At 36.8% G+C, this 23,789-nt stretch overlaps 2 protein-coding genes across 2 annotated transcripts in view; one reads left to right on the top strand and one right to left on the bottom strand.

Moving 5' to 3' along the window:
• GTF2F2 (general transcription factor IIF subunit 2) overlaps positions 1-23,789 on the top strand; it is a 145,190-nt gene that overhangs the window by 53,992 nt on the left and 67,409 nt on the right. The gene's annotated exons all lie outside the window — the stretch shown is intronic.
• On the bottom strand, positions 7,512-10,003 carry KCTD4 (potassium channel tetramerization domain containing 4). Its single transcript, XM_082365705.1, has one exon. It carries the CDS (start codon positions 8,555-8,557, stop codon positions 7,778-7,780), a length of 780 nt encoding a protein of 259 aa, XP_082221831.1. The 5' UTR covers positions 8,558-10,003; the 3' UTR covers positions 7,512-7,777.

Below are 23,789 nucleotides of genomic sequence, written 5' to 3'. Positions count from 1 at the left end.
GCCTGGGTGAAAGTGGTCTTACACAGTGGTTGGAGATTGCTTGCTAGCGGTGCGCCTGAGGCAAGTTGTTTAACTCTGTGGGTCTCTTTTCTCATCTGTAAAACGGGGGCTTTAATACCACCCACCTCCATCTAAAGTATCAATGACTTAATGCGTTTTTCTTCTTTGTACAGAAGTTCCGAGGTAAGAAGTGCAGGTCTGGTATGGCGGTTCCATGGTTATCAGCAACTGTCTGCCATCATTAGTTTGTGGCTTCCGTTCTCAAGGTGATCCAGAATGACTGCTGTGGTTATAAACATCACATCTACATTCCAGGCAGCAAAATGGAGGCAGGAGGGCAAGGCTGAAAGGCTCACCCAGCTTTGTGAGAGGACCATATCCAAAAGTCACACCCTCTCAGTTTTGCTTATATTCAGTTGGTCGGAACTCGATAACTTGACCTTGCAGCCACAGAATATCAGGAAATACAGGTTTTTATCTGGGTACAGTTGCCACCTCAATGGAATTAGGGTTCAGTTACTAACAAGTAAGGGAAGAATGAGTGTTGGGGAAGTAACTAGCAATCGGTGTAGCTCTACTAGAAAGGAGATAAGGCAAATAAAGTACTAAGTACTGACTGATAAATCGTAATGTCTCAGTGAATGCCAGGCATTTTATGACTTTTGCTAAAAGGTTAGATTACCAGCACGTCCCACTTTTTCTTATTCCTTTCCACCCATTCATATACTTTTCAGGGTAGTGATCTTTTATAATACCATAATACAATAGCTGAAACGTACCGAAACAACCATAGATGATTTCTTTGAAGGGAAGAGCTAGGTAGGTAGTGGTTGTTCCCTTGTTGGAAAACCATTAGTCTCTGTAGAAGTTTCATCTTTTTTTGCTTCATTAGCAGTTCTTAACATTGGTGGAGTTGATATGTCTTTTTTTACTTTGATTGGTACATATTCTTTTTTTTTTTAATAAAGAGAATTAATTCTACTTAAAAATGTCTTTATTACATGCTTTAGTTAAATGGAAAGTCTTAGGGTGATACAGAATGAAGATTGGGAATGATTTTACTTAATGCTTATTACCCTTGCTTCATTAAAACACCTCATTGTTAACTACCAAATTTTTATATCAAGCTTTGCTATTTTTCTATATATTCATCATGTAGTGAATTTTACAATACACAGATTTTTGTTCTATAATAGAGCTATAGTCGAGCCTTCTTTTCTTGCCTCTTATTAAGTACAATCTGCCTTATATCCAAATAATCTAAATTTTGATAAGATAGAAAAAAGAGGGGAGGGATATATAACTGGGAACCAAAATAACATTTTGCTAAAGCCTGCCTCCAGTTTTCAAGGTAGTTGAATATTTATATATTGAATCCCAATGTGTTATTTTCTGGCTGTGTTGTAACAAGTAAACATATATGTGTCATAAATGGCTGTGGTTGCATTGTTTTGGTTTTGTTGTTTTATAAATCAGTCACCTGTGACTTTTAGATTCTTTTGATGTTTCTCTCCAGTAATCATCAAACTTTATTAATAATTATTTCTGCACACAGCTGTATGTAGTCTTTCCTTTTTCTTTTTCTTTTTTATTGGAGTATAATTGCTTTACGATGCTGTGTTAGTTTCTGCTGTAGAACCAAGTGAGTCAGCTGTACGTGTACATAAATCCCCTGCCTCTTGCGCCTCCCTCCCACCCCACGCCCCACCGTGCCCTGCGTCTTTCCTTTTTCTTTCCATGGTGGTTTCTTTAAAAATATCTGTACGTGGATAGAAAAGATATGCAAACCTCAAAGCAGTTTTCTTAGGATGTCTGCATGTATATTTAATTTTAATGTTTTTTTAAAATAAACCTAAATAAAAATTCATCAAATGGTATGGTACCTGAAGTAAATGCTAAATGTTGTAGTCCTTTGTAAAACCACATTAAGTCATAGAAGGTTATCAAACTCAAGCAACCATTGAGGTTAAAGTTGGTATCATTCAACAATTTTAAGAACCTTTAAAATTAGTTAATAAATCTCTTTTATAACGAGGCAAAATCAGTAGGGTGAAATTTTTTTTAAAAATCGGTAAATTTGCCCAATTTTACACTTTAGTGATGTAGAAAAATATGTGCTAAAGATTCTAGAAGGCCATAGTCAAAATTACTTTTGAAAAGTTGGGCCTTTCTTCAAAAAGAAATTTACAAAATTAACTAGATCTTTAAAAAAAAATAACTAGTAAAACTTGCTTTGAAATGTAACTGAATATTCTGGAATCCTTGGTTTGGAAAAACCTGCTGTACTGTTAGGTTAACTGTGTTATATTTTATGCTAGGGAACAGTTCTTTAAGACAGATAATAAAGAAGTATAATTGTCTAACTCTTTAATATCCAGTTCAGTATTTTTTCTAAAATAAGTAGTAATTTAGATAAATTTAGAATTGCCATATTTTACATACAGAATGCTTAATATTGTATAGTTTTTGCATTATTGGAAAGATTTAATTAAATGTAAGTTATTTGTAATAGCTTATAAGACTTCTATCAGTGACTTTTGTTTGATAGAAACTCTTGAACTATTGTGTATCTTTGCAAAGAGAAGAAGTGGGAATACAGTCACCTCTTTATAAATTAGGCAAATTTAAAATTTCATCTTATGAATGGATAAAGAAGATGTGGCACATATATACAATGGAATATTACTCAGCCATAAAAAGAAACGAAATTGAGTTATTTGTAGTGAGGTGAATGGACCTAGAGTCTGTCATACAGAGTGAAGTAAGTCAGAAAGAGAAAAACACCATATGCTAACACATATATATGGAATCTAAGAAAAAAAAAAAAAGTTCATGAAGAACCTAGGGGCAAGACGGGAATAAAGATACAGACCTACTAGAGAATGGACTTGAGGATATGGGAAGGGGGAAGTGTAAGCTGTGACAAAGTGAGAGAGTGTCATGGACATATATACACTACCAAACGTAAAATAGATAGCTAGTGGGAAGCAGCCGCATAGCACAGGGAGATCAGCTTGGTGCTTTGTGACCACCTAGAGGGGTGGGATAGGGAGGGTGGGAGGGAGGGAGACGCAAGAGGGAAGAGATATGGGAACATATGTATATGCATAACTGATTCACTTTGTTACAAAGCAGAAACTAACACACCATTGTAAAGCAATTATACTCCAATAAAGATGTTAAAAATAAATAAATAAATAAATAAATAAATAAATAAATAAATAAATAAAATTTCATCTTAGATATTTCCCTCTGCCCAGCACATCGTCCTTTATCCCCACCCCCTTGGTGTTTATTCACAGAAGCAAATTAATTTTAATATTAGCTTAGGCAAAATAAGATTAGGAAGATAAGTCTGCTACAGAAGTAGCCATTATATATTTCAAAGCTAAATACAGTGGGAGGGGGAGAGGGGGAGGGATGGACTGGGAGTTTGGAGTTAGTAGATGCAAACTATTACATATAGAATGCATAAACAACAAGGTCCTACTGTATAGCACAGGGAACTATATTCAGTATCATGGGATAAACCATAATGGAAAAGAATATAAAAAAGAATGTATATATGTATAACTGAGTCACTTGGCTGTACAGCAGAAATTAACACAACATTGTAAATCAACTATACTTAAATAAAAAATATTAAAAAGCTAAATACAAATAATTTATAAGTTGCATGCTGTTTTGGATAGTCCATATTACATTTCTGCTTTATTTGCAAGATAATTATGATTCAGATACTCAGATTTTAACCTTGACTGACATCATTTCAATTTAAGGCATTTGATCATAATTTATTAGACAGGGGTATCTTTAAGAGTATGGTATCATATATTATTGCTGACTGATTTTAAATTGCTGATAAAACAGCTGCAGTGATTATTTTGATCTTGTAGATTTTGTGCATGAAGCTAGAAGATAAAAGTCCCAAGAAAAACTCATTATATGTATTTTTAAACTAATAAAGTTGAAGACTGCATTTGCCTGGAGCAATTTAATTCAAAGTGGATTCTTGTATCTTATAGTATTCATCACAGTATTAAGCATGCATTTGTCAAAAGTTCTGTTCATGTCTAAGTTGAAAGCCTAATTAATGTAAATGTGCATTTTTGTGCCTGTTCTTCATGGTTATGTCATGAAGGTACCGTTACACTGGATAAGATAATAACCAGTGCTTATGGGAAGTCTGTGATGGGTGAGGCATTTTACATGTAATTTAGAATTTAAGCCTTATAAATGCTAGTCAACTAGTCATTATTATCTCCATTTTACTGTGAGGATGTTGAAGTTCAAAGAAGTTAAGAGTCTTGCTTATGGTCATGTAAGCAAATTAGTGGAAGTTAATTGAATTTGAACCCAAGTCTGACTCCAGAGTCCATGTGTGTTTCACTGTGCCATATGTTTTTCCTATGAGGAAAAATATGTCAGTTCGGTGGACTGTATAAGTCATAAAAAGTAACCCCCCTTTTCAGCAAACCTGATATGTGAAAATCTAGATTTGCCAATATACAAATTTGGGATATTCTTTATTCTTGTGAGATGATTCATCTCATGTTCTTTAAATGACACGACATGACATTTAAAATATTATTTGCTTTCCCAAAATTCAGCTGTTTTACTCAACATTTTAAGAATACCTGCATTGTGAGATTTTTATCAAGTGAGGCAAACCTGTATTTTGGTATTCTTTATTTAGCATGTTCTTCATGAATGCCTGTTTTAAGCTGTAACACCAGGTTCTAGGTGTTAGATAAGTGGCCTGCAAAAGCAGACATAGTTCCTGCTGGCTCTGGAACTGGTATAGCTGGGTTTCAAATGTTGGTTCCACCTTTACCTCTCAACAACTGTATGATCTTATTAGCAGGTTCCTTAGCCCTCTTAGGCTCTTTCTTCATCTGTGAGAAGGAAAAAATAATAGTACCTTTCTTAGGGTCATCGTGAGAATTAATTGAGATAATATATGTACATAGCATGGTACCTGGCATGTAATAAAACAATAAATGATACCTTTTTATCATCTTAAAAATAGCACTTGAAATATAAGTAATTTTCTTTAAAAAAAAATAACTGAACAAGCTTAATTGGTGTCATGATCTTCAGTCTGGGATGGTATTCATCTTTTTTCTATCATTTGAAAAGTCTCATAAGTGTTTCCCTTCATTTGTTCTGCACACTGCACACATTTTAGAAATATAGTACACCATAAGCTGTGTGTTTATTTTTAATATTTTAAGGGCAATGCCAGAATCACTGTGTGATGTAATTCCAAATACAGGCGTGTATATGTTTGGCTCATGGCAAGTACAGTAACCTATTTTTTATTACCTTTCTTCTGAAGAAGAAGATGACAAGTCACTTTGTGATTTATTCTTTGGAGCAATATTTACTTATGAGAAAAGATTTGAGGAAGAAATTCTTCATTGACTACAAACAAAAATGTTATGACAGCTTCACTCTGACTTACAGTTGGCATTTTGTATGATTTCTTGAATTTTTTGAATGGAAAGTATTTCTAAGTTTTTTTTTTTTAAATAGTGAAATTTAAAAACTAGATATTTTCTGTACACTTACAATATTTAGGCACTTGAATATGTAAATACAAGTGCAAGTAATTTTGAATTTAAAAAGGTACATTTATGAAAAGTTACACAAGAGTTATCAATCTAGCCATATTTCCTTGTAGATTCCTAAATTGTTTTAGGATATTATGATTTATCAAAAGCTTGAGGAAAAATTAAGTGCATTCCAGACACGATTTTTTGAGATGTACAAAAACACGAGTGACAAATTTCTTTAAGTAATGGTTTCCATCAATAATTTTGTTATAACAGTTAAATTTTCTTTTTGTGAACTGATGCAAAAACTTCACTTATAATACTTCTAAGGAGATTTGTTCAGATGTATTTCCTGTAAAAAGAGATGTCAGGGCTATTTTTATTATCTGTAATGAAACCCTGTTAGTGAAAATCTTGCTTTGACATTAAATCACTACCCTTTTCTTCATTACGAAGTCTAAATGCCAAGGAAAAGTCAACTTGTAAGCTGGAGAGGTATATAAACAGTTCAATTATAGTGACTGCTAAAATAGATTTTATTATTTTTTTCTGTTTTCATAGTTCTTTTAAATCTTGATTAAGCCATTTTTAAGTACATAAGATAATTTGATGCTTTAATAGAAACATTTTTTTCTTGTAATACAAAAAGAAGATTGCGTGGTTAATGTGGAGATTTTTGTTTTTAATGTGAATTTTTTAAAGGACTTTTTTGTACAAGAGGTTTTTAAATATTTCTTTTAGTATAGTATGTACAGCCAACATTTGTATTACCTCAGGTGTTGTAATGGGAAGTCACTTATAGTTCTGAGAATGAATATTAGCTTTGCTGAGTTTTTATGTGTAAGCAAACTTTTGGCTTATATGCTAACTTATGTAACCTCAGTCAAGATTTTCGGAAATATTTTGTTGAAGTTTATTAAAGTTAAGATTTAATTATCAGTTTTAATGGTTAAGTTTTAGAGGAGCGAATTTAAGATGTAATTTGTTCTTAGAAGCCAAAGAAAATAAGTGGCATAGAAATAAATGATTTAGCTGTTCTTTGGGAGGAAAAAAATACACTCACGTTTAAAGCTACGTTTCTAGATTATTTAATTGAGATAGCCATATATAAAACTTAATTTCTAAAAATAACTAATTATTTAGTATGAAGCAAAGAAATTACCACAACTCACTGAGTCTGAGGTTTAGCATCAAAAGAGGTGCTGAAAAGAATAAAGTTCTTTCATAAGGATGTTTAATTAGTGATGCTCATCTAATATTTTTGAGCTTGAAAAATGAATAGACAGGACGATTCTGAAAATGAACTCTTTAATTATTCTAATGCCATGTACTGTATTGAGACCAAGTTATCCATGCTGTGTTGGAGCTCAGCCCGCAAAGAAATGAATTGGCTGATTTTTGTCATTTGCAAGTCCAGCCAGGGTTACTGCAGCCTGCCAGTTGACCACATCAATGCATAATTTTGTGTGAGGTCGTCAAAAGGTACTATTTGTTTTAAAAGTGACACATTTAACTTTTTACTATAATTATTAATACAAGCAAAGAAGTTAGTAGTGCTTTCTTTTTTTTTTTATTGTCATCAAGCAGTTTTCTAGGAATTTGCAGCAATATATCAATTCAGCTGTAATTCTAGTATGAAATACAGAAACTGTGAACAAGCTTTTGGTGCCTACCATTAAAAATTAAATCCATAGCTTTAATTCTTACAGTCTCATTTTGTTTCACCACAGCTCTGTTTTAGTAGATCTGCACATCTGTCTTGCTCTCAATGGTTAATTTTACCAGTTCAGTTTCTTTGTAGATTTTTGCCATAAGTAGAGAGGATTTAAAATCTTACAGTCCCTTAAAGTATTTTATTACCATTTACTTGAAAGAACGATAGATACTGTACATGCTTGTTCATTGTGCAAATACTCAAGACATTCTGATTGAAAGACAGCTTAAGGAAAAACAAACAAATAGCAAAAGCATTCCGTCTTTATTTACAATATGTAGAAGATCACTGTTTTCGCTTTAAGTATACGAGTCTGATCAACAGGAACACCCTAGAGAAGGACATCTTTAGCAATAGGATTTACATACCGTTAGCTCACAGTAATTGATTAGCAGCAGGTCTCTGAGTACAGAGCTAGCTGGGCACGTTATTTGGGATGCCTTTGATGCTGTGGTTTTCCGAAGCTTGCTGGCTGCATGCTTGTTGCCTTTGTTCGTGACACAGGTAATTACTTGATAAAATGAAGTGCATCGCTGTGAACAATCGACCCTTTGGAGCAATCCAGGCTGGTCAGCAGTCTAAAACCACACTTTAAGGCCATCATTATGGCCTCGAACTTAAGAGTTTCCAAGGTGCAGACAAAGGTGTTGTCTTCCTTCAGTACAAGTCGAGTGCCATTTTCAGACTTTATGAAGTATTTAAATTGAATGATGTTTGACGATATTGAAAATTCCTCTGGAAAGCCATCCAGCCTGCTTTTGGACACCAGAACAATGCGAGATTTTATTTTTGATATGAAATCAGGAGCATTACAGAAGATTCTCAGTCCTTGTGAGCGATCATGGTTATCTGTTATTTCCAAGAAAGTAGTCTCCCTGGGTGTTAGCTGTTCTTTTTCCCACCTGGACTTCACTTCCTCCGCCAGTCCCTTGAGCTGAAAGAATTCTGCTTCTTGTGCGAGAAGTTGATTTTCTCGAAACCCTTCTGGCAGTAGAAGTTCTCCATTTCGTAGGAAGTTTAGAACATGCCTGAAGAGGAGCCCATCCCTGTCTATGAAATAATGACCGTCGGCATCAAATGGGCAGAGGATTTTTCCATTTACTATACCTTCAAGGAAAGTGTCTGGGTACTTGGTCAGTGTTTGTTTCTGAGTAATGTATAAGTATCCACCAACGTTGAGGGTCATCAGGGTGGATTTGCAGTTCTTTCCCTGGTCAGCGTCTTCCAGGCTGTTGTGTTTCCCTTCATACTCCTTTTCTTTTTCTCTTCTGTTTATTTTACGCTCCATTTTTGAAAATGCTATTTCAGCTTGTTCTTCTTGGCGTTGAGATTTTTTAAAAAGAAACACTACCACACAAACACGCCTTTATTCAGCCCCAGCCTGGTGATGGAATGGAAATGCTGGCAGCGTTGCCTGTGCTGTCAGCTCGGTTTTGCAGTAGGTGGCGTATCAGCTATGTATGCAGGAGCTTTCTGGAGTAAGAGGGAAAAAAGATAATTTGCATTTAACTATATCAGGGCAGGAACTCGCTGTGAAAAGGTTTTCATGTGTATTCTTTGAAGTAATGAAAGTTACTGAATAAATTGAATTTCCTATTGGCAGTTAAGCAGTTACATATGTTTAACTGTCCAGCTAAGTGTGAATTTTTATCCACTTCTAAATGTCTTTTAAGTTATTAATCAGGCAGGCTTAATATTGAATAATAGTGTCACCTTTTGGAGAATAATGTATGTTGAATTAGTATCATTGTTTAAAGTAAATCATAAGTAGGAAACCCAAAGAGAAAGGACCTAGGTGTATAGAATTTTTTCTCCTAAAAAAAGTCACACATTTCACAAGTGGTGTAGTCATTTTAGAGACACAAGTGAGAATATTTAAACCTGTTGTTTGTGACATTGCACTTGAATTTAATTGGATTTGCATGTGATTCTGCTTTGTGGATCTTTAGCAAGTGAGAAGAAATTTTCTTCATGTTCTGTAACAAAAGTCTCCGTTATTTTGGCTTTTTACCCTAAAGGTAAAAAATCAAATATACAGGTTTTACAGTAATCTTTTTTTTTTTTTTTTTGGGTTAAGATTTCCTATGGAAAATTCATAAGCTTGTTTCACCCTAAACGTGCTTCACTGCTGAACAAAGACTTGGACTGCTGTGGAAAATACTGTAACCGTGTGTCTGTGTGTTTGTGTGTGTGTGTGCATGTGCTCCCTCGAGAAGATAACTGAGAGACACATTCAAAATACCTGCTGTAAAATAGTGTCATGGGCCAAGTTAGTTGGGTTTCTTTTGCTGCTGTTGGTTTTTTTTCAGTGTCCACATAGGGGGAGAGAAAAGACCAAAGCCTAGCTGCCATTTTTTTTTTTTGGACCTGGAACTGTGTGAATGTGGTGTTTTTTTTCCCCTTTCTTTTTTTTTCTCCTTCTGCTGTAACTTGCCTTCCAAAACATTTTAGGGATCTTGAGTTTTCATTTCTAGAATTTAAAGACCCAGTGGTAAGAAATGTGAGCTTTGTCCCCAGTACACTATTATTTGGCTGATCTACCTGCTAAATTATTCTGAGGAACTGCATTGTCCTCAGAATTAGACTTTAGATTTTGTTAAATTGATTTATATTTTTATTACATTAAAGGTATTTGAAAGTTTTTCAACTTTGTGTTGATAGAAATATTGGTGCAGATTCTTCTAAAAATGCTTGCCTTGCATTTTCTCTAAACAATGTTAGATTTTCTTCAGATGTAAAAATTTTACTTTTTTTTTTTTTTTTTTTTTTTTTTGGCTGTGTTGGGTCTTCGTTTCCGTGCGAGGGCTTTCTCCAGTTGCGGAGAGCGGGGGCCACTCTTCATCGCGGTGCGCGGGCCTCTCACTGTCGCGGCCTCTCCTGTTGCGGAGCACAGGCTCCAGACGCGCAGGCTCAGTAATTGTGGCTCACGGGCCCAGTCACTCCGCGGCATGTGGGATCTTCCCAGACCAGGGCTCGAACCCGTGTCCCCTGCATTGGCAGGCAGATTCTCAACCACTGCGCCACCAGGGAAGCCCAAAATTTTACTTTTAATTATAGTGCATTTTGAATTTAGTATTTACGTATCATTGAGCTTATCAAAAGTTCATTGAAATTAAACTAGGAATCTAAGACATAACATTTTTAGGGCTGAGTTTTTGCTTTGAGACCATGAAATTGAACCAAAGATAAGATTGCATTCTCGAGAGTTTTTAGTGTTTTATGTAGAACTTTACAACTTGTTAATAGTAAGCCAACATTTCGACTAAAGCTTCCTCTCAGTACTGCATCATTTAAGAAGAGTTTACTGTTATATTCTAACAATTTCATGTGTGTTGATTTTGTGGTTTTGGAATCAGGTCTTACCTATGGCTGTGACTTTTTCTGAAATATTGAATAGATTTGGGGGGTACAACTTTAGAAGCGGAATCCTTGTGTTAGTAGTCATTGCACATGAGTAGCACCATGGAATGGCGGAACCAGCAAAGGCTTGCCAGTTTCATTTGCAGTCACACCAGAATCAATAGAACATAACTGTAGTAGAGTGGTGGAGACTGTGCTAGAATTTTCTTTGTATGTTTAAATAAAGTGATATCGTTGAATTCTACGTAAGGCTTAGTCTGCTTCCTTATGCACTGTTTGGCCTGTTTATAGATGCCTTCCTGGGGGAGCCCTGAAGCTAGTGCTGCTGGAGGCTTTGCTGCCATGGGGTGGGGAGGTGAGGCAGGACTGGAGGAAGTGGGACTACCGATCCCTTCAGCCGTCACCCCTGGGGCCACCTTACACTTGCTGACTTGCTCACTTCTGCTTTCTGCTTTCTGGTTTTTACAATGACTGGTGTGTGTCCTTTGTTTCTGCTGGCTTGCCTTGACAGACTCTGAACCACCCCATCATGCGCCTCTAACCCTTGACCGCTCTTTCTCTTTAGACTTCACTCTGATGTTCTTGGCTTCTGCAAACCTGACCTGTACGATTTTTTTGCCAGCCGTGGCCTGGCAGCAATAGTGTAACAGAAGCCTTGTCTGACTGGAAGCCGCTAAGAATCCGTAGGACTTTTCTTTTATGTCCTATTGCTCCCAACTTGCGGTCTTAAGAAAGAAAAATGGTACCCAGTAGGTCCCAGCTTCTCTGCATTACTCCACTCCATCCCCGTGAAAGCAAGATGATTGCAGTTTACAGAAATCACGGGGCTTTGTTGATCATTGCTGCTGTGGTGGTTCATATGCCCCTTAGGAGAAAGCCAGCTTGTCTTCTTTTTAGTCTATTTTAAGCTTATACTTACCTGCTTTGGGGGCTGTAGGGTGGGGAGGGTCATGTCAATCAAGTCCACACATCCCTAAAACTGTAGAAATGGTGCTTCAATCACTATTCCAAGGCAAACATCCATGGTTTATGTGACTACATTTCTCTGCCTCACTGCACATACAAACTGGAAGTAATCAGTTCAGTGGTTTCAGCAGAGAGGCTTAACCTACACATCAAAGATTAGCTCGCTTAAATCCACTTGACCACTAGACTTGAAGATTTCATCCGCTTTGCAGGCAGAAAGATTTTTTTTTTTTAAAGTGTCTGTCATAGACATCTGTAATCACACATATAAAAGAGCCCTTCAGTCAACTTTGAAGATTTATTTTCTCGTATATGTATATATCTATGTCTGTTTCTTACTTTTTTCATCCAACTCTGTGTTTTGAATTGGTTCACGCTGCTGTATATGCATCTGTTTCACTACTTGTGGATGGCACACGGTACTTCACACTTACGCACCCAATAAATGTTGTTGTTGATTTCCTACTGGTGGACACCCAGGCTGCCTCAATCCCTTGCTGTGATGAACAGTTTCAAGCATGTCCTCTTATGGGTGTCTTTGGAAATTTGAGGGCTTGCTGGCCATGTTCAGTTTCACTTAGAACTGCCAGATGACTCCCGAGATCAGCTCTATCAGTGCACTGTCCCACCAGCAGTGCTTGTGGTTTCCTGTTTCCCCACATTTTTTCCAACACTTGGTGTTATCTGCCTTTCTTTTTTTGTTTTGTTTTGTTTTGTTTTTTAGATTTCACATATAAGTGATATCATACAGTATTTGTCTTTTTCGGTCTGACCTATTTCACTTAGCATAATACCCTCCAAGTCCATCCATGTTGTTGCAAATGGCAAAATTTCATTCTTTTTTATGGCTGAGTAGTATTCCGGTGTGTGTGTGTATGTGCGTGTGTGTGCGCGCGCATGTGCGTGTGTGTGTATCTTCTCTATCCATTCATCTGTTGCTGGACACTTAGGTTGCTTTCATATCTTGGCAATTGTAAAGAATGCTGCTATGAACATTGGGTGCCTGTATCTTTTCGAATTAGAGTTTTCTCTGAATATATACCTAGGAGTGGAATTGCTGGGTCATATGGTAGCTCTGTTTTTAGTTTTTGAGAAACCTCTATACTGTTTTCCACAGTGCCTGCGCCAATTTACATTCCCATCAACAGTGTATGAGGATTCCCTTTTCTCCACATCCTCGCCAACATTTGTTATTTGTGTTCCTGTTGATGATAGCCAACTTTGAGGACGTAAACAGTGTCATTGTCAGGTTCTTGTTATGAGAATATTCATTGGTTAGGCCCAATGCCTAACCAAATTTTAGCAAAACCTTTCCACTATATGGTGATGCTAATCTTGCACTGTCTGCATTAGGCAGAATTTATCCCAGGCCAATGGGAATTCCCATCTTATCTACCAACTCTTGATGGGAAACGAGGTCATTGTCATCAACATTATTGATACAGAACATGATCATAATATATGCTTGCTCCATTTATATATCAGAGATATTCTTCTGCCATGGAAGGAAGTGGAACCTTACCAAGAAGGTATCTCTCTTGGTTGGAAGATATAAGATTTGATAATTCCCCTAGACTCAACAGATCACTCCTTTCTGAAATTTCCTTGGAAATTTCCTTGGAAAATTTTTCCTTGGAAAATTTCCTTTTCAAGGAAAAGGGATGGTCTCAGAAGCTGCCTTTATTAAAAACACTGGGCTTCTGTTTCTTCATTCTCTGCCTCTACCAAATCTTTTTGGTTATTTTCACCTGCATACATTAATGCCTGTTTTCAAAAAAAGATTATTTCCTATTACCTTAGGAAGAAAGTAAAACCAACTACAGAAAGAGCAGTAGCTGTCAATTTTCACTTAAACCTGGCACTATGTCTCTGCCCTGGTCTTTTGCAGATTTTTTAAGGCTTATTGATCTGGGTCTTCCTTCTTCACTTGAATTTGATACCCATCTACTTGATTCTGCAGTGATATCTTTATCTGTTCATTTTCCAAAATCTGGCTAACCTTTGGCCATCTGACTTTCATGTCCTCTGATTCCTTTTTGCCTTGATCTTCCTATACCTTTCACAAGCTGAGTTTCTCTTTTTTAATGTGTGGCTTTCTTGTTCTTCATAGCCTCCCGTTAATAGCATTGAATGTGAGAAATAATCGCTTTGATATTCAGCTGTAATTATGTTACTTTAGCCTCTTTTTTGGTGTTAAAAAATATAAATAAATTACACAGTATAATGTATTAACATATTTTAAGAATCAAGGATTTTTCTGTGTTAATCTAATTCTATTTGAACATCAAAACTTTAGTTTCATTTTGAAATATAAAATTTTTCTGCAAAATTAGATGTTATCTTGTACTGGGCTTGCATCCCCACAAGTACTACCTCACTACCTTATGGAGCTGACTGACCACAGTATCTCACCACCTATGCAGAGTGCTGAAGTCCTCCTAGGACACATTCAGTATAGCTTTTGGCAGGAAGGTGATGTGGATGTGTGATTCCAGTCAGATGAATAAGCTTGTAAATGTTTTGCAGTGTTGAACTGAGTCTTCACAGAAGCCCAGGAAACTTTGCTGCATCAGCAAATTTTTAAACCTCACTTGAGGAGTGTAGAAAAGATGAAAACACTTTGTATCAAAAGGAGCACAAATAAAAATGACAGACTAAATGAGAAGTTCTGACAAAACTCCACTCCACGTTTCTTTGCTTTTCATTACACAGGTAATCTTGAAAACAATTTACAAATCATATTAATTCATATTTTAAATGTACTTTGGGAGATGAGTATTTCAGGGAAACCTGTATTTTATAATTCTGTAGGCAGAAGTCATTTAAGCTTTTAAAAATGAGTTTGCTTTTTTTTTTTTTGAAGTGCAGACTATGCATTATTATTCACTGGAAAATTTTATTGTAACTAGATGAGCAAAGCACTTCTATGAGCAATCAAATGAACACTGAAATTATATTGCATAGAACTCATTTTTATAGTGCTATTTGGCAAAACGCAATTTTGCCTCCTCTTTCAGAAGGAGATGTTTTAAGTTAATAACCATTGTCTGCAATCTCAAAATGAGGGACATGACTTTGAAAAGTTGTAAAGTTAATATTGTTATGAAATCAGTAACCCAAAGAGTCTCTGCTGCTGATGCTGTGCCCTACCAGTGTCCCTCCTGTTATCATCTTGTTTTTAGTTTCTCTTGTGTCTTCAGGGATGACATGGTGTGGAGGAGAGAGGGGGTCCTGAACCAGCAGGACAGGATATGATGGTTCATAGGAGGAAATGGAGTTTCTTACACAGAGTAGAGTGATTGCAAATCAGGGATGGAGAAGTCTATCATATTGCACATTTTTTCACATTTAACATTTCTGAAATAAGGGTATGTCTTAAAATCATTGGCTTGTAAAATTTTCATGGTAGTGTTTTGTCTTTCTTGGTGGCACATAAAATGATGGTGACTATTACAGTTGATGGTATCTTAGATTTGATGAAGTATTTGAGCAGTTCTGTAAGCTGTTATCCCCATACCACCAGAAAATAAAATTAACAGAGATACAGGAAGAGGAAGAGATGTGGGGGAGAGGAGGAGAGAAATATCAGGGCAGTAGTTCTCAACCCTGGCAGCTGCATATTAGAATTATCTAGCGAGGTTGTAAAAACACCTCTTGCCCACACAGTGCAATTAAGGTAGAATCTCAGACAGTGGGCCCAGTAGTTTTTAAAAAGCTTCCCAGGTGATTCTTAGGATCAAGCAGAGTTGAAGACCTACCATATTCAGGAAATTGATGAGCTCAGGAAAGTGAACTTATCTCAAAGGAGTTCTTAATGATGAGGGCATAATTTCTACTCTGTAGTTATGAGGATCACTTACTATTAAAGTATCTTGAAAATTGTAAAGAACTAAACTAGTATGTGGTATTACTACTATTCCTAAACATGGTGAAGAGGACAGGAGTTATTGAGGATGAAAGTAATGAAACTTGAATCATATTCAGTTGATTTAAAAATGTGTCATAGGATTATCTATATTAATATTGTATCCCTCAACTATATTACAGGCTTTCTAAGTGCAGGGGTCTGTATTTTTTTTTCCTTTGTACCCCTCATCACATCTAGCACAGTGTTTGGCACTATTTAAGTGTAATGTAGCACTATAGCAAAAGTCTTTTCTCTGGGAGACTTAATCTTTCCTAGAAGGATTTGTTTTTCTATCCATTTAATCATGTTTGCTATTGTTTTTGAATTCTCTCTAATTTCAAATGCAACAGCCAAAGCTGGATCACACCCTTTGATGAAGGTCTAACTAAGACAAACTATCACAGTACTATGATTTTCCTTTTCATTTATTATTACAACACAGCATTACTTCATTTTTTTAAATAAAACTATATTTTATTTCTGGGTTTTATTCAACGTCTTTTTTTTTTTTCTTTATCCATTTGTCTATTTTTTGTTAACAACCTTATTGGAGTATAACTGCTTTACAATGGTATGTAAGTTTTGCTGTATAACAAAGTGAGTCAGCTATCCATATATCCCCATATCCCCTCCTTCTTGCATCTCCCTCCCACCCTCCCTATCCCACCCCTCTAGGTGGTCACAGAGCACCAAGCTGATCTCCCTGTGCTATGTGGCTGCTTCCCACTAGCTATGTATTTTACATTTGGTAGTGTATATATATCCATGCCACTCTCTCACTTCGTCCCAGCTTACCCTTCCCGCTCTCTGTGTCCTCAAGTGCATTCTCTACGTCTGCGTCTTTATTCCTGTTCTGCCCCTAGGTTAGATTCCATATATATGTGTTAGCATACAGTATTTGTTTTTCTCTTTCTGACTTCCTTCACTCTGTATGGAAGATTCTGGGTCCATCCACCTCACTACAGATAACTCAATTTCATTTCTTTTTATGGCTGAGTAATAGTCCATTGTATATATGTGCCACATCTTCTTTATCCATTCATCTGTCGATGGACACGTAGGTTGCTTCCATGTCCTGGTTATTGTAAATAGTGCTGCAGTGAACACTATGGTACATGACTCTTTCTGAATTACGGTTTTCTCAGGGTATATGCCCAGTAGTGGGATTGCTGGGTTGTATGGTAGTTCTATTTTAGTTTTTTAAGGAACCTCCATAATGTTCTCCATAGTGGCTGTATCAATTTACATTCCCACCAACAGTGCAAGAGGGTTCCCTTTTCTCCACACCCTCTCCATTATTTATTTTTTGTAGATTTTTTGATGATGGGCATTCTGACTGGTGTGAGGTGATACCTCATTGTAGTTTTGATTTGCATTTCTCTAATGATTAGTGATGTTGAGCATCCTTTCATGTGTTTGTTGGCAATCTGTATATCTTCTTTAGAGAAATGTCTATTTAGGTCTTCTGCCCATTTTTGCATTGGGTTGTTTGTTTTTTTGATACTGAGCTGCATGAGCTGCTTGTATATTTTGGAGATTAATCCTTTGCCAGTTGCTTCGTTTGCAAATATTTTCTCCCATTCTGAGGGTTGTCTTTTCGTCTTGTTTCTGGTTTCCTTTGCTGTGCAAAAGCTTTTAAGTTTCATTAGGTCCCATTTATTTATTTTTGTTTTTATTTCCATTTCTCTAGGAGCTGGGTCAAAAAGGATCTTGCTGTGATTTATGTCATGGAGTGCTCTGCCTATGTTTTCCTCTAAGAGTTTTATAGTGCCTGGCCTTACATTTAGGTCTTTAATCCATTTTGAGTTTATTTTTGTTTAGGGTATTAAGGAGTGTTCTAATTTCATTCTTTTACATGTAGCTGTCCAGTTTTCCCAGCACCACTTATTGAAGAGGCTGTCTTCTCTCCATTCTATATTCTTGCGTCCTTTATCAAAGATAAGGTGACCATAGGTGTGTGGGTTTATCTCTGGGTTTTCTGTCCTGTTCCATTGATTTATATTTCTGTTTTTTGTGCCAGTACCATACTGTCTTCATTACTGTAGCTTTGTTTCCTTCATTTCTTTTTCATTTATTTCTGATCTGATCTTTATGATTTCTTTCCTTCTGCTAACTTTCGGGGGTTTTTTGTTATTCTTTCTCTAATTGCTTTAGGTGTAAGGTTAGGTTGTTTATTTGAGATTTTTCTTGTTTCTTGAGGTAGGATTGTATTGCTATAAACTTCCCTCCTAGAACTGCTTTTGCTGTGTCCCATAGGTTTTGGGTCATCATGTTTTCATTGTCATTTGTTTCTAGGTATTTTTTGATTTCCTCTTTTATTTCTTCAGTGATCTCTTGGTTATTTAGTAGCATATTGTTTAGCCTCCATGTGTTTGTATTTCTTTTTCCTGTAATTGATATCCAGTCTCATAGTGTTGTGGTTGGAAAAGATACTTGATACGATTTCAATTTTGTTAAATTTACCAAGGCTTGATTTGTGACCCAAGATATGATCTATCCTGGAGAATGTTCCATGAGCACTTGAGAAGAAAGTGTATTCTGTTTTTGGATGGAATGTCCTATAAATATAAATTAAGTCCATCTTGTTTAATGTGTCATTTAAAGCTTGTGTTTCCTTATTTTCATTTTGGATGATCTGTCCATTGGTGAAAGTGGGGTGTTAAAGTCCCCTACTATGATTGTTTTACTGTCGATTTCCCCTTTTATGGCTATTGGCATTTGCCTTATGTATTGAGGTGCTCCTATGTTGGGTTCATAAATATTTACAATTGTTATATCTTCTTCTTGGATTGATCCCTTGATCATTATGTAGTGTCCTTCTTTGTCTCTTGTAATAGTCTTTATTTTAAAGTCTATTTTGTCTGATATGAGAATTGCTACTCCAGCTTTCTTTTGATTTCCATTTGCATGGAATATCTTTTTCCATCCCCTCATTTTCAGTCTGTATGTGTCCCTAGATCTGAAGTTGGTCTCTTGTAGACAGCATACATATGGGTCTTGTTTTTGTATCCATTCAGCCAGTCTATGTCTTTTGGTTGGAGCATTTATTCCATTTACATTTAAGGTAATTATCGATATATATGTTCCTATTACCATTTTCTTAATTGTTTTGGGTTTGTTTTTGTAGGTCTTTTCCTTCTCTTGTGTTTCCTGCCTAGAGAAGTTCTTTAGCATTTGTTGTAAAGCTGGTTTGGTGGTGCTGAATTCTCTTAGCTTTTGCTTGTCTATAAAGGTTTTAATTTCTCTGCCGAATCTGAATGAGATCCCTGCTGGCTAGAGTAATCTTGGTTGTAGGTTTTTCCCTTTCATCCCTTTAAATATGTCCTGCCACTCCCTTCTGGCTTGCAGAGTTGCTGCTGAAAGATCAGCTGTTAACCTTATGGGGATTCCTTTGTATGTTATTTGTTGCTTTTCCCTTGCTGCTTTTAACATTTTTTCTTTGTATTTAATTTTTGATAGTTTGATTAATATGTGTCTTGGTGTGTTTCTCCTTGGTTTTATCCTGTATGGGACTCTCTGTGCTTCCTGGACTTAATTGACTATTTCCTTTCCCATATTAGGGAAGTTTTCAACTATAATCTCTTCAAATATTTTCTCAGTCCCTTTCTTTTTCTCTTGTTCTTCTGGGACCCCTATAATTCGAATGTTGTTGCATTTAATGTTGTCCCAGAGGTCTCTGAGACTGTCCTCAATTCTTTTCATTCTTTTTTCTTTATTCTGCTCTGCAGTAGTTATTTCCACTGTTTTATCTTCCAGGTCACTTAACCATTCTTCTCCCTCAGGTATTCTGCTATTGATTCCTTCTAGAGAATTTTTAATTTCATTTATTGTGTTGTTCATTTCATCATTGTTTGCTTGCTCTTTCGTTCTTCTAGGTCCTTGTTAAACATTTCTTGTATTTTCTCCATTCTATTTCCAAGATCTTGGATCATCTTTACTGTCATTACTCTGAATTCTTTTTCAGGTAGACTGCCTATTTCCTCTTCATTTGTTTGATCTGGTGGGTTTTTACCTTGCTCCTTCATCTGCTTTGTATTCCTCTGTCTTCTCATTTTGCTTAACTTACTGTGTTTGAGGTCTCCTTTTCAGAGGCTGCAGGTTCATAGTTCCCATTGTTTTTGGTGTCTGCCCCCAGTGGGTAAGGTTGGTTCAGTGGGTTGTGTACGCTTCCTGGTGGAGGGGACTAGTGCCTGTGTTCTGGTGGATGAGGCTGGATCTTGTCTTTCTGATGGGCAGGACCACGTCTGATGGTGTGTTTTGGGGTGTCTGTGAACTTATTATGATTTTAGGCAGCCTCTCTTGCTAATGGGTGGGGTTGTGTTCCTGTCTTGGTAGTTGTTTGGCACAGGGTGTCCAACACTGGAGCTTGCTGGTCATTGAGTGGAGCTGGGTCTTAGCGTTGAGATGGAGATATCTGGGAGAGCTCTCACCGACTGATACTACCAGGGAGGTCTGTGGTGGACCAGTGTCCTGAACTTGGCTCTCCCACCTCAGAGGCTCAGGCCGGACACCTGGCGGGAGCACCAAGACCCTGTCAGCCACATGGTATGTGTTAGGCATTCCACCAGACTCTGGGAATACCAGCAGGGAACTGCTTCTGCCTTGCCGAAGACAGCTTCTTCTGAGACACAGCTACCAGCAAACCAGAGGTCCTGCAGTGGGGAGGCCGTACATCTATGGGGCCAGAGGCTGGTTCTGGGGACTCAGAGTCAGAGGACTAGAAGGGCAAGAGGAGAAAGAGGAAGAGGGAATTGGGAACTAGAAAGCTGGTGTGGAGAGGAAGAGCCAACCTCTTATTCTTGAAAGCAACTTTTAGATTAGGGATTGTGTCTGTTTATACAGCATTACAACATTATGCCCACATCTGTATTTGAGGATTTATATTGATTAATTATATATATTAAATTATATATATAATTATATATAACAAGCAAAAAGGAGACTACTGTGAAGTGTAGGAGGAATGATAACTTGTGAACTTGCCTTGTAAACGGTAAAAGATACAAATGTTTGTTTTTAAAATGTCGTTCTCTAAGTTATTTCTTTGACGAAAAGTTTGTTATGGCTTCTGTAGACTCATAGAACAATCCACACTCCTTTGTACATTTAAGTCCTCCATCTTCGATTTTGTACCTTACGTAACTACTCTTCTACTCGCGGACAACCAGTCTTGTCATTCACAGGTACTCTTTGATGAGCATTACAGCATCCCTTGTATAGGAATGTATGTAAACCTTCTTTCTCCCAGTCCATAGGGGAAAAGTTGAAGACCAGTAGTAGGAGTGAGGAAGCCGAGATGTTTTCTAATCCTAAGTCTAGTCCTCAAATTATGGTTTCAGTGTTTGGTTTAAAATTGGGAATTCCCAACTATTTAGGCACGTTTGTAATTTGAATATCATTACAAGAAAACATATTGCGTAAACAGATAATTTTGGGGAATACTTCTGTGGCTGCTCATTTTGTTGCTTTTGAGGTAATTAATCAAATGCTGACTCTGTAGGTTTACTGAAATCTGAGCATGATCTTTTATTCCTAAAATTCCTGAGTATTAGATAGAGATCAGAACATCAATTGACAAATTTGAATACAGTAAGAAACACCTTCTTAATAACATAGGGATTGCAGCTTTGCCCAACTGGTTTGTTAAGATGCCAAGTAGCATGTATTAATAGGCCTTGCCCTGTGAACCACAGGCAGAAACTGCTAGGAAAAGATTTTAAATGAGAACAGTGGAGACTGGTAGGAATATTAAAAATGGTTTATCTTTTAAATGCTCTTGCTCTGTTGAAATATTCTTTAGTCCTTTTCCAAATATTAGTCCTTTCTACATATTATTTCTTTAGTCCTTTTCCATCACAGTTGTGATGGAAGGAAGAATCAGGAAAGGAGCTTCAGATCTCAAGGATCAGTCCAAAATCTTAGTTCTAACCTTGTCTGTGTTTTAACTTGAGTTGGAAGTGCTCTTAAAGGCCTCCACATTGAACTGGATCGAGTGGTCTTGTGGAAATGAACTCCTGTAACTTCCTGATGCCCAACATCTTCTTAACACATTACTTCTCATTACTTACATGCCAATGCTAATAGACACCCTTCCTGCTTACTTCCACTTTAACTTGTTCAAACTAGCGAGGCTCTTAACTTGTGAAACATGCCAGTCAGTTGTTTCTCTTGGGTTCCTCAACATAGAGTATGTTGGAAGGTCCAGCTTAGAACAGAAGTTTGTATATTTTCAAGTCTTGGACAGCTTCTCAACATTTTCTCATTGTCATTCCAAGAAACAGTTTTTCTCTAATTTCTACTCAAAGAAAATTTAATTATGTCTAGGTCTTTTAGAAAGTATTAGGGCAAACAAAATAAATACTCATGAAATAATAAAACATCCTCAGTTGGAGGGGAAGGCCAGTTTTGTTTTGTTTATTTTAGTGAAAGAGAATTGGAGGAGATCTCAGAGATCCCAGTGACTTTATTATACATATAGATGCTGAGGCCCAGAGATGTAAAGTAACTTCTCCAAAGTAACACCACTGTTCAGAGACAGAATCAGAACTAGAACGCTTCCATTCTTGTTATAGGATGCACTTTGTGTAGCTTACCCTTTAAAACTTTCTCTCAATTGTTTTCTGAAACTAGGTGGCAGGATATAGATCAATAAAATACCGTCACCAAAGGTGTATGTTCATACTCATGAAGATTCTTTGGGTTACAAGTAGCAGAAACCAATAAGCAAACCAATCTAGCCCAAAAAGTGGGGGAGGTGAGAAAATTTAGAAAAAGATACTGGAATAGTTCCTAGAATCTAAACAAGAGTTGAACAAACGGCCAAGCCTAGGGAAAGATAGGAACCAAGCCATGGCTGGACTTTCAGTAGGATGAGCCTATGTGGCTTCTCTTCAGAATACCGTTGTGACCATGTCCTTCCAGAGATTTCTGAGGTGGAGTGACTCTGGTATGGGTCCCTTAGTTTAAAATTCTGAGAGAGACAGACAGACAGAGAAACAGAGAAGAGACAAAAGCCATTGTTCATGCTGTTCACACCACCTTCGGTGCCCTTCTGCTTCACCTCCCACTCTAAATCCTACCCATTTTTCCAGGTCCAGCACAAACATTGCTTTCTCTATCAAAGCTCTTCTTAAAACCAGCTAGACATATTCTCTTTGTGTGTATGTGTTTTAATCCCAGTACTCCGTGTCTCTGTCAGCAGATTATAACCCTCATAAACCATGGCAAATTCTACATAGTACAGTAGAATCCCACAGCCTTTATGGAAGGACCAGTAGTCCTTCCAGTAGTTAAATTAAAAGGTAGGGAATCATAAAAATGATAATAGTATATATTCCTACTGCCTTAAACATTTTAAGACCCACAAATGTACATTTAGTCACCAGTGTACATGTAGGACAAGGCCTTTGCTTTCAGTATAGGATGCTGATTGAGCATCTGATTTCTCTTTCCTGTGAAAAGTAAACCCATAATTTAGTTTAGATTTTCAGTTTTGGTTTCTTTAAAAAGGAGCAGAAACTTAGACATTGTGAAACAATATGAATGCAGAATCCTTCTAGACTTTTATGTTTCTCTTCTAATCTCTAGTTGTCTCTCCAGTACCTAATTTGACAGATTTTTAGCAACTTATCTTTAATATCACATCTTACAAAGCATTAAACCTAGTTTTTGTAGAAACATCTCCCTCCCCCATACTCTTAATTAATGAGATTATGTAATATATAATCAAATTGCATAATTACTAACAGTAAAACTAGCATAAACAAGTTCCAGCATAGTTTGAGCAGAAGTGTGTGGGAGTAGTAGAGATTAACCTACTACCCACTAGTGTATAGTGAGCTGTGGGCATCTGTCACCATAGTTAAGAGGGGAACTGAGAGCCTTGGTAATCTAGAAGTGGGTTAAGTGGAGGTCTATCAAAAGTGCTTCTAGTGTGTTAAAGTGGTTTATATACCTATCTCATCATCCTACTAGACCAGAAGCTCCCAAAATGTGATCTGGAAACCACTGGGTAGAGGGGTCCTGGAGACCCTTTCAAGGGACCTGTGAAATCAAAACTATTTTTATAATAATACCAAGCCTTTTTGCCTTTTTCACTTTGATTTTCTAAACATTTTTCAGTTTTAGTTGCTAGTATAATCAATATCAGTAGTAAACCCACATAAAAGGTTCTTTGGGGTTCCTCACTACTTTTCAGGCATATATGCCACACGCTTGTGAATGGCTGCACTAGACTCTACTCCTTGAGGGCAGGAGCCAAGTTTCATTTATCTTTGTTATTCCTAAT

The sequence above is a fragment of the Balaenoptera borealis genome (genome assembly GCF_965194805.1).
Source record: "Balaenoptera borealis genome assembly, chromosome: 18".
Classification (NCBI taxonomy): domain Eukaryota; kingdom Metazoa; phylum Chordata; class Mammalia; order Artiodactyla; family Balaenopteridae; genus Balaenoptera; species Balaenoptera borealis.
This window is presented reverse-complemented; position numbering and strand designations above follow the sequence as displayed.